The sequence below is a fragment of the Aplidium turbinatum genome, chromosome 6 (genome assembly GCF_918807975.1).
Source record: "Aplidium turbinatum chromosome 6, kaAplTurb1.1, whole genome shotgun sequence".
Lineage (NCBI taxonomy): Eukaryota > Metazoa > Chordata > Ascidiacea > Aplousobranchia > Polyclinidae > Aplidium > Aplidium turbinatum.
Window position 1 is genome coordinate 14,760,283 of NC_137477.1, and position 10,473 is coordinate 14,770,755.

At 38.2% G+C, this 10,473-nt stretch overlaps 1 protein-coding gene across 1 annotated transcript; it reads right to left on the reverse strand.

Annotated features, from left to right (window-relative positions):
• Positions 1–93: 93 nt before the first annotated feature.
• LOC145772331 (procathepsin L-like) lies at positions 94–4,186 on the reverse strand. Its single transcript, XM_082584205.1, has 8 exons — positions 4,015–4,186; positions 3,717–3,839; positions 3,275–3,430; positions 2,473–2,542; positions 1,850–2,004; positions 1,275–1,440; positions 742–847; positions 94–628 (listed from the first exon to the last, which is right to left on the reverse strand). Exons 1-8 carry the CDS (start codon positions 4,129–4,131, stop codon positions 529–531), a joined length of 993 nt encoding a protein of 330 aa, XP_082440331.1. The 5' UTR covers positions 4,132–4,186; the 3' UTR covers positions 94–528.
• Positions 4,187–10,473: the final 6,287 nt, after the last annotated feature.

The following is a 10,473-nucleotide window of genomic DNA, read 5'->3' on the forward strand; positions in this document are numbered from 1 at the left end:
TATTACAGCTGAAACTGTAGATCATTTTGATAGGCTAAGTGTTCCATGAAGGCATTGGTACAAATATGTCGAGACTTCACATCATTTCATAGGTCAGACATAAATGATTATTTTATTGCAAAGATGGAAGTTACGTAGAAGTTACGCACCACAAAGAGACACGTGATCACATCTATATACATTCATGTGCTGGGGAGTCGCAGCAGAAGACAGTTCAGTACATCAAAAATGTTGTGTGCACTATAAAAGAAAATTTATAGAAGTCTAAAACTGCAGGTCAACATCACGTTAAAATCCACGTCACGTCCGGTAAACCGTGTGACTCATCGGATAAGCACGAGCGCACTAACGGCACAAAGGCAGAAAATAAACCGCAATGTGGTGCACGATGGCGGAAGGGAAGCGTAAAAAGCGGAGTAGCAAGCTGGATGCGATGCTGCTAGTCAACGATGGTGAAAGTTATACAAAAATGTACTGTGCAGATTCGTTCTTCTATGAAGTGGGGCATCGCTGTACATGGGCGAGGAGTTAGACGTTTGGGAAGCTGGCCTGACTGGCGATGCCGCATTGGTTGTCACGGTTCCTGCTCATCTTGAGGTATCCCTTCTCTCCCCACTGTTCACCCCAACTGAAGAAAGACGCACGATGTTATGTCAGTCAAAGCGACGCATAAACGCCACCAAAATTATAACATCATTTAAAAGCTTAGAAATATGTTTATGCTTACAAAACGAACGTCACCTGTTTTTCACCAGCCAGTAATCCCGGCCGCCCTTCGTGCCATAACCAACTACAAGCACGCCGTGGTCCAACATGGTCTGGCTGCAATTAGGTTCATCATAAATACCTGCAATGTCACATGGTGAGGTGTTGGACACAAGGATAATCATGTGATACAGAGCTGATAATAATTTGGCACAATGGTAATCATGTGCTGTTGCATGATAGCATAATCGATAAACATAGATCAGATGACGATGGCTCAATTTCTGGCAAGCGCGCTGCAAGAATGACTTAGCAAAACTTAGTTAATGTAATATCGTTTTAATTTATTAAACTGAGGCTTCTTACTTTTGTGACCGGGTCCGGTCTACGTTAGTGGTCAAAGTCACCACAAAAATAGCCCACACAACTGCCAAGGATCAAGATTCAAAAGTTTTCTCAAAGAACATTATACAAGCATTTTCTCAATAAAGCGAGGCGGAAGTTAGATCTCAGCGATATAACGTAATCAATAAACTGTATGGTGTCTGTGCATAAAAATGTCATTATACCTGAAGAATACAACTGAAAAGATTCGTGACTGGCGTCAATAGCGACAGAGATCGGCCCAACAGTGGCGACCGCCTTCTTCAGGGCTTTCTCATCCCCGTGTGGGATGTCGGTATAGCCGATGTCTTCGGCACCAACTTTGGCTCGAGAAAAGCGACAATTGTCATCCTATTAAGCGATAGTGTCGTTAGTAGACGCTCCGTGCACATGAAAAAAACTTTAAGTTGTTACTTTAAATTTAAATTGTTGAAAAACTTTAAATTGTTGTATTTTTTACTTTTTTATCTGTAATTCCATTGTATTGTATGCTGTCATTAGTGTCATAATGACACAAAATTGAAATGATTGCGTAAATAATATTGTCTGAAAAGCTAAAGTTCCTTGCTCTGTGGATTGTTCGGTGTTTACTAACTGAAAAATTCTGGTAAAAACAAAATAAAAGCATGTAGTCATTTCTTTGCAAACACCTTTTCACGAAGCATTTCTAGACATTGCCTGAATTTACAGTCTACCATTGCTGGAGGCGTTGGTGCTTGGAACAAGCATGAGATTTACTATCACAACAATGTCCACTCACCATTGCCTCATATGGGTAGGATTGTTCGGTGTCGATGCCTCCTTGAAGTTTGATATATCTGAATGCTTGATCCATGAGACCCCCATCACATCCCTCGTTACCTTCCGGAGTGCTGCAGTCAACCAGGTTCTGCTCGCTCAAACTCACGAGCTTGCCTGAAAGAAGTTACAATCAAACTTTGCCACCGATCAGGCGATGCTGGGTCAACCAACAACGCCTGGCACTGGCTCAGAAGGATAGCCAACTTGTTTTCAGCTTGTCCAAAATCGATATTTTCTAAATTACAGCTTCGTGAAGGCCGATAACGTTAAATTTAATTTCTTGTTTTTGTATTAATATCAAACATTGTGTTGTTACTCGGTTCTGTAAAGTTTGATCAACAACTGCAAATCGTCTGAGAACTATTTGATGCGACGAAACCGATACGTTTGTCACAAACGTTCTCTGCTGTATATTACAATGGGAATTTTATTTTACATAAGTGTAGAGAAAATGAACGATTGAACGAAAATGGAAGACACCATTGAGTTTCCAAATATTTGCTTTTCTTAAAAAGAACAGGCTATTCGACCAGCAAGCAATTCACTTTCATCGCAACAAGAATGTTTATGTTTTACAGATACCTGTTTTCTTTTTGTGTTGTCCTTCTAATGAACCAGTGGCGCTGAATGCCCAACAAGAACCACACTGCCCCTGAAACAACAATCCTGGTTAAATTGGTCGATGACATTTTGAAAACCGGAAATTGCCGATTAACAGCTGCAATTACCAACTTGCACACGACACATTTTTTCGTAAGTTTTAATGTTTTGATCCATACATCTAGGTACTGGAACATGATGACGCCAATGTGCCAGCAGTTCCACAAAAACAAAAGTGTGTTACTGTTTCAACATATTCAAAGTTCAGCCCAAACTTTTCGCAAAACAAGTCACAAGACAGGTTGGCAAAACATAAGTTGAGAAAATGCCAGAATGCAGCAAAGGCAACATTTCAAAGTTGTTGCAACAAATCCATCTTTGCTGAGTCATGAATAATCGTGGTATTAGCAGTCAGAAGCAACTAACAGCTAAAACACTGCAAGTAACCTATCTCTCTTTTTTTCTTTGTTTCAATGACTGTGGAAAACATTTACTTTGAAATACTAATATAACCACACTGACTTTGGATTCAATTAAACAAAAAGCAGCAAATTAGTGAAACTTATTGAGTCGTAACTGTCTTGTTATTTTGGCAATTAAAAAGCAACATAGCAACTATAACTTTCACTAAATAAAAACAGCCTTAGGTTTGGAAATTAGTGAAACTTGACAACAAAGCTTTTACATCCACAAAAGGCAACTTTGCCAGTATTTTTATTCAAATAGAAATATATTCCACACACAGCATTCACAACTTTGCAGAATGGGGCAACAACAACAATACCTGGTTTTTGACACCAGTTACAAAACCACTCTTCCTCCAGTCCACCGTGTTTGGGTCTTCCATGTTAAGATCATTTTGAAATGTGTTACCTGGTCTCCTGTGTGCACGCATGTCATTACGGTAACCATTCATCACGCTCGTAAATTCAGAGGTGTTCTTTAACATATAAAAGTTAGTCAGGCATAAGCCACTGTTTGGTGTTGCCACTGATAAAATCATCAACATAAATACTTTCACCAAATCAAACAATTTTGAAAAAATCCAAAGCAACCTTTGTTACTACACAATAATTGTGAAAATATTGATCAAATTTAATCAGTTACTTTGCAACTAACAAAAAAAAACTTTAAAGAAAATAGATGCGATAAATTAAAGATAGTATTACATCTCAAAAAAGACCAACATCATTTTTTTTCTCATGAAGTGCAGCCGAGGCACTCACCAGATCAGCATAGTGATTCATTTCAAGATTATAAGAGTGCATTTTCATTGAATATTCAAGATTATGTTGTTCGACAGTCTTCCAGTTGTGGATCCATGTTTGAAAACGATGTTCCTCTTCTTTCTATAAAATCAAAGTTATACTAAAGTCACACAATGATAAGCAATAGTATGCTTATGACAACTGATAAAAACATGTTTACAGTTTGTACCAATATCAGTAATAATTTTAGTATATAAAACAAAGTCACACCATTACAGCAATATAATCAAACGCTGATAGTTGCCAGCGTACTAACCAAATCATTGTACTCTTTGTCATAATACTGTTTCCATGTTTTGAAAAGACCGATGAAGTCATCACTTGCAGCTCCAAATGCAAAACAAGCAAGGAAGAAAACAATTTGTAGCTTCATTGTGGTTACAAAATGGCCAGTAAAATTAACTACATCAACTAAAAGAAAAATACTATCTAATTAAAAAACAATACAGCTATTAGACTTAACTTTAGACATGACTGCTGCTATAATCACAAGTGCTTTCAATAAAAGTACTAATGGCACGACTAGGAAAGCTTAAGGACTTGCTTTTGTCTGACAAAAAGGTGTTTACCATTGACTTTTTCTGTGTCAAAGTTTCATGCGATGGCACCAACACACCAAAAAAATCATTCTCAAAATCCTGACTGGTGTTGGTGCCACTCTTGTTGATATCATTGTGGCTTGATATTTCCCCCAATAGTTGATTTTCTGTGTTAATTTTTTCATGTATTGTTTCCATAAAAAATCTCCAAAAATGAGTAATTTTTCTCCCATTATTTAGGAAAGTAGTAGAAGTGCGACAAAAAGATATCTAGTGTCTCTCCACTACTGTTATATATATTTAAAAAAGTAGCGCCACTACTGCAGCCAATACTAAAATGTAAGTGGTGATACAAAAGTAGCGTGCTACTTTAATGCTGATATAGTAGGCTAACAACATTTTGTGGAAGATGCAAACATTAAAAGGAAGCTCCCAAACATATATAACTGTTTCTTCCAATCAATTATCATATTTTATCTAAAACTGTATCATGCTGCTAGCAAACCAAGTAGAACTTGTGCATTATTAGCAAAGAATGAAAGAGTATTTATGTTTTTTTTTTAAATAATTTATCGTAAACAAAATTATTCACCAAGAAACTTAGGGTAATTTGAAATGAAACCAACATTAGGAACTCAGCATCGGAAACTAAATATTTTTGTTTGCATTCATATTAAACAACAAGGCCTGCTGCCTGACTTCAGCAGTTGCACTTGCAGAACTTGAATCCATGTAAACATAGTTGCTTCTATCTTTTTCAAGACCTATTATATTGTTTTTCGTTGAGATGGTAAGAACTAAGAAATACAAACAAACTGATCAAGTGGACTTCTAGTACTCAGTACTCACTATTGAAGCGAATTAACTGAAAACTGAATTTGTTGTCTGGATTCTGATTTCTGGAAAACGTGTTTATATACTGTATTAGATCAGTCATATGATTGGTGACGTCATTGATCGCCCAAGCGAAACTGCAAACAGGAAATATAGTCTGAGCGTAAAATGCGAAAATATAGGGCCGCCTGGAATAAATTGGGACCTTAACAAATTTGGTATCGTTGAAAAGCTTAATTCCTCTAGTTTAGGATTATCACTCTCCTCTAACCAGGGACTCTTGGCAGAAAAAGTTGTGGCCGTTTTTTAAGCAACACCTTGCGCCTCTAGTGGCGCAGCTAATCTAGCTATGTTTTCAGCAGAAACAGCAAGCCGAGTAAAATTCTAGCAGTCGAAGTTGCTCCGGTGACCACTGCACTCGCCAGCTTATTAGCCATGTAGTGGTATCCATCTCGAACTCTGAGCGTTGCGCAAAAAGAAAAAAAAAATAGCCATGAGGTTTGTAAGTAACTAGGCAGTACTGAGTAGGTTTGGGACAGCAGAGATTCTTGATCTACCACTCTGCACTGGCTGCAGTACTAGCCTAAATATCACAGAACTGAGTACCGTACCAGGCAAGCCTACCGTAGTTTAATTTGTTTTGGGAACTATTTGCAAGAACATCATTATCGGTACCGTAAGTTGTGTCAGGTTATTCATTTAATTTGGTTTGCAACAGAAGTCAAAACGTTAGATACGGTACCGGGCAGCAGGCGATACACAGGTGCACTAGGCCTATAATTGTGTACAGTACGGTATGCTGGGCTATGATGAAAGTTAAAGGAAACAGGTCTAAATGTTCTTTACATGCAGCATGTCTTATCATCTCTAGCTTATGTTAAATTTTTGAGTTTTCTGTTGTTCTTTTAGTTGAGTTCTCTTTCATTTAACATCTTGGATTTAATCAGACATTAACATTAATCAGCTATGCACAAAACATTGGTGACAGTCATCTTTATCAATATCTAAAAGAAAAAGAAGAGAGCGAAAGTAGTTGTAAGGTGCATGAGGTGTGTCAAAAATTACTTGCTGTTTGCTCATGCTTGGAGTGGATGTGATACAACTTCTGCAATATATCAATAAGGTACCGGTACCAACATAATTAATCAGCTTTGGTAGCAGTAAATTTTAATCTTGCTTTCAGTGTTTTATATATAGTGTTTGTTACAGTGTTTTATATATTCCTGAACTGCTTACCATGCTTGTCTGAAAGTACATTTTTACCATTTTCTGATAAGCTTTTAAAAGATATGCAAGAATTCAGATGGCAGTCATTACCAAATCCACTCAATATTATTTTAATATTGTAATACTTTTATTTGGAATGCCAATGTATGGAGTGTATGCACACATTATTTGGTGACAATGATTAATTATGTCATCTGTCTTGTTGCTTAGGAAAGCTAAAGATGTTCAATTACCTGAAGAAGGAAGAATTTCAACAATCTGCTGATGTATTTGGGAGATTAGATTCTACACGTGAGCAAATAGCTGATGCTGGAAGAGATTTGTTATTGAAAAGGTTAGTTACTGGGACTGTATTGGTGCACAGTTAATTAAATAAGAAGAAATGAAAATGTTGCTGAGTAGCCTACCAGTCTGAATGAGATTCACAGATAGTAATACTATATTTTGTTGATCCATTAAGCTTTAGTGCAAAACCTGTCGATTCACTTGGCCAACTACGGTACGTCAAGTACAATTAGTACATGCAGATGGTTGCAACAGCTTCCACTGTTCATCCTGATAGATTGCCACCCACCGAAGCTGCAATTCGTTTTCATTCCTTCATTTGCAGGTGAAATAATAGTGCGTAGCCTAATGGTATTGTAACACAATACCGGTAATCATTTAGTATAAAAGCGTCTTTGCTCTATAGATTATACCACTTGAAGATATTTTTCAAGAATTGTTTATTGTCGGTAACTTCAAAATATTACAGCAAATTGCGCTATTAAACTGCTGTAAGGAAAAGATGCAAGTTATAGCAAAACAACTTGCGTTATAATATGACTAGCATAAACATGTGGTGTACGGTACTACAAATCAAAAATTTTATGGCAGCAAGACTTGATTTATCTAAGTTTATAAAACTGTTGCTTCAGGTATGTCAGTGGAAGCATCTTGATACTGAAATCTTGGATCTCGCACAATGGGGATGGAAAGCTGACGCAGCAGGTGCAGTTATGCCAATAAAGGCCAATTTAGATCCGCCACCAGAATGGCTATTGAACGTTGTACGATGCAAATGCAAAGAAGGAACAAAAAATCAATGTGGTACAATGTCTTGCAGCTGCAGAAAACATGGCTTAAAGTGCGTAACAGCATGTGGAGAGTGTCGTGGGGAAACTTGTTGCAATCTCAGAATTGTGTACAAGAAGACTGCCCTGAGGATTGTGACATTTTGATTATGTTTCAATAAATGATCTGTTCTGCCAACAAATTAAAATCAAAATTTTACAAGTGCTCCAGTGATATTAAAAATATTCTATTCCGTTCATATTGTACTCCAATATTGTACTCCACCGTCGACAAGAACAATAGTTACACGCCTTGGGCACTGGCAGCAGTGGCCGAGTGGTTAGCGCGTTGGGCTCGCAGTCGAGAGCCTGCATGTTCGACTCCAGCCACCCGCACTTGCTGTTGTTTCTCTGGGCAAGAAACTTTACGATAATTGCCTCTACCCAGTGATCGATTTCGAGTAGTACCAAATTTAAGTCATGAGTAGAGTAGACAACCGGAAACAGACCTTGCAGTCGGCTGCAGCGTGGGTCAAGTGTACGTCGGAAGGCGTACACCGATGCAAAGCGCTCAAGTCCGCTTTCCCGCAATGCAGGATAAAGATAATAAAACAAAAACACTCCACGGCATAATTATTGAAGTAAAGTTTTAAAAATTTTCGCATTTTTTGTATAATGCCCATAATATACTCTCGCCACTTGTAGCGTTTAGTTTCGTCATTAAACCGGACCTGGGGTCAAAATGCCCCCTTGAATCATTATATGAAGCTCCGTTATGTCTAAAAACGATTTTTTAGAACAAATGTATTGGATCTGCAATTATCAATGGGCTGAGAGTAATAGGTAAGCAATTTTAATTTGATGACGTCAGAGTGACGTCATTTAAATGTAAATAATATTTTATCAAATGTGAGTTGTCTCTTTCTTATACACATATGGAAAAAAGTTAAAAATGAGCCTAAAAACTTGTGCAAAAAAAAAATACAGTTTCGCCACTAGCGGCGCAAGGTGCTGCTTCAAAAACGGCCATAACTTTTTTTGCCAAGGGTCTCTGATTGGGTAGCCACTTTAACAAGTCGAAATTCTGCCACTGAAATTGACTACAATGCAACCGCCAACCAATCAGAACATGTTATAAGAGGCTACCGTCCAATTGTGACCCTTCTAGCACTCATCCAGAGAGTTAATGCTTGTTTTGAACTTTATTTGGTAATTACAGAAGAAAAAGAGCAATAGCAGTGGTGAGAATCGAACACGCGTCAATGAAATGACTACTTTCTAGCCCTAACCCCTAAGCCAACCAGCTGACAAAAAATCCATCACTTAATTTGCTTTCTATCATCTTCCTTTCGCCATTTTTTACGTCACATAAACCGTAGCTTATGATTGGTTGGCGGTTTCATTCTAGTCAATTTCAGTGGCAGAATTTCGACTGGTTAAAGTGGCTACCCTCTGATTGGAGGAGAGTGAAAATTTTAATCTAGAGGAGTTAAGCTTTCCAACGATACCTAATTTGTTAAGGTCGCAATTTATTCCAGGTCAATACGTTTTACGCTCAGACTAATAGCCAATATTGAGTTATTTCTGTTGCTCAGGGGATGTACAAACTTTTGTAAGACGGCGGCCACATTTCATCTCATATGGAAACAGGTGGCAACTTAAAAAGCAACCAAATAGTACCTTGATATGCGTTGAGAACTTCATCAACATTGCTGCCAGGCGCACTGACATGTAGGCTACTATATATTTACTTTTACCTTCTTCTAGATCTCTGCTATGTTTGGCATATACTGCTTTTCGTTGTGAGAGTCAGAAATAAAAACAAACTGAAACTACCTCTTCTTCAACACCGAAATTTTGTGCTGGCTACTCCCCTGCCCAGGGGCGCTGGAAGCGGGGGGGCGGATGCCCCCCCTGCCCTCAATTTTTCTGCAGATGGAGGGGCAGAGAGGGCAATGGTGCCCTTTTAAAGTCATGTAAGCAACTGCACATTTTGCAATATAACAATTTCTGCTATTCGCTTTTAGCCTAATAATAATCTTTCATTTTTGCCTCAAAATAATATTTACGGCAGAAAATTTTGCAACACAGTAGCCTACATGCCTTAAAACTCGTTTTTTTTCGGGAGCTCCTTCTCGGCGGCCAAATCTGTGTGCTTTGAGGCCAAAATACAAAATAAAAATAACGATAGCACAAGTAAATAGAATTAAACTTGCAACAATGCTAAAATGATCACTTAGCGTTGTTGAAGTCTGGGCGACGTCCTACAATAGAATCGTTGCACCACGTAATAACTGCTTTATCGGGATTGTAATCCAGTACTGCGGGACCATCTAACGACACTCGCACGAGTGTCTCCATTGTGGCTGATTTTGAAGAAGTTCGCCACTCCCCTAGAATTCTTTTTAGCAACGAAAAACAACGCTCGACATGATTGTGTTGACGATGACGGCAAGGTAATAAAATAAGTATTTCAATGATGTGAAGGACATTACTAAAAGAAGCATAATTTTTGTAAAATATGATCAAAAAATGTTTTCCCCTTGGACGTCAACTAACCTAGTTCTCCTTTTTAACAACGATTCAATGTCCGACAACATCGAATCGACATAAAAACGACAATATTGCCAGCCGATGTAAATTAGCACTTTGGATTAAGACTTTGTTAAAATAAACGTCGTAAATTACAAACAAGACTTACAGCGCTGGTGATCGCAGATGGATATATTCAATCAATAACAAATATCCCCGCACAATGCAACAGTGGCGATTATGACTCGCTGACCTAATTTTGCGTCACTCTTTTATACTACATATTTTCGACAGTTAATCCACGATCATTCTATTGCAAAATTAAATAATTGGTTAGAAGAGACCGGCGGCCAAGCTTGGCCGATTGAGGAGGTAGCACCGGCGGTCATTCAAGCACTACTTAGCGGCCATGGCCGCAGGCTGCTTTAAGGCTTGACAGTAGGTTACATCATTATGACATAGCATGATGCCCTTCTTTGTATACTGGACACTTGTAGGCTATCATTACTCAATACATAGTGAGCTGATAGA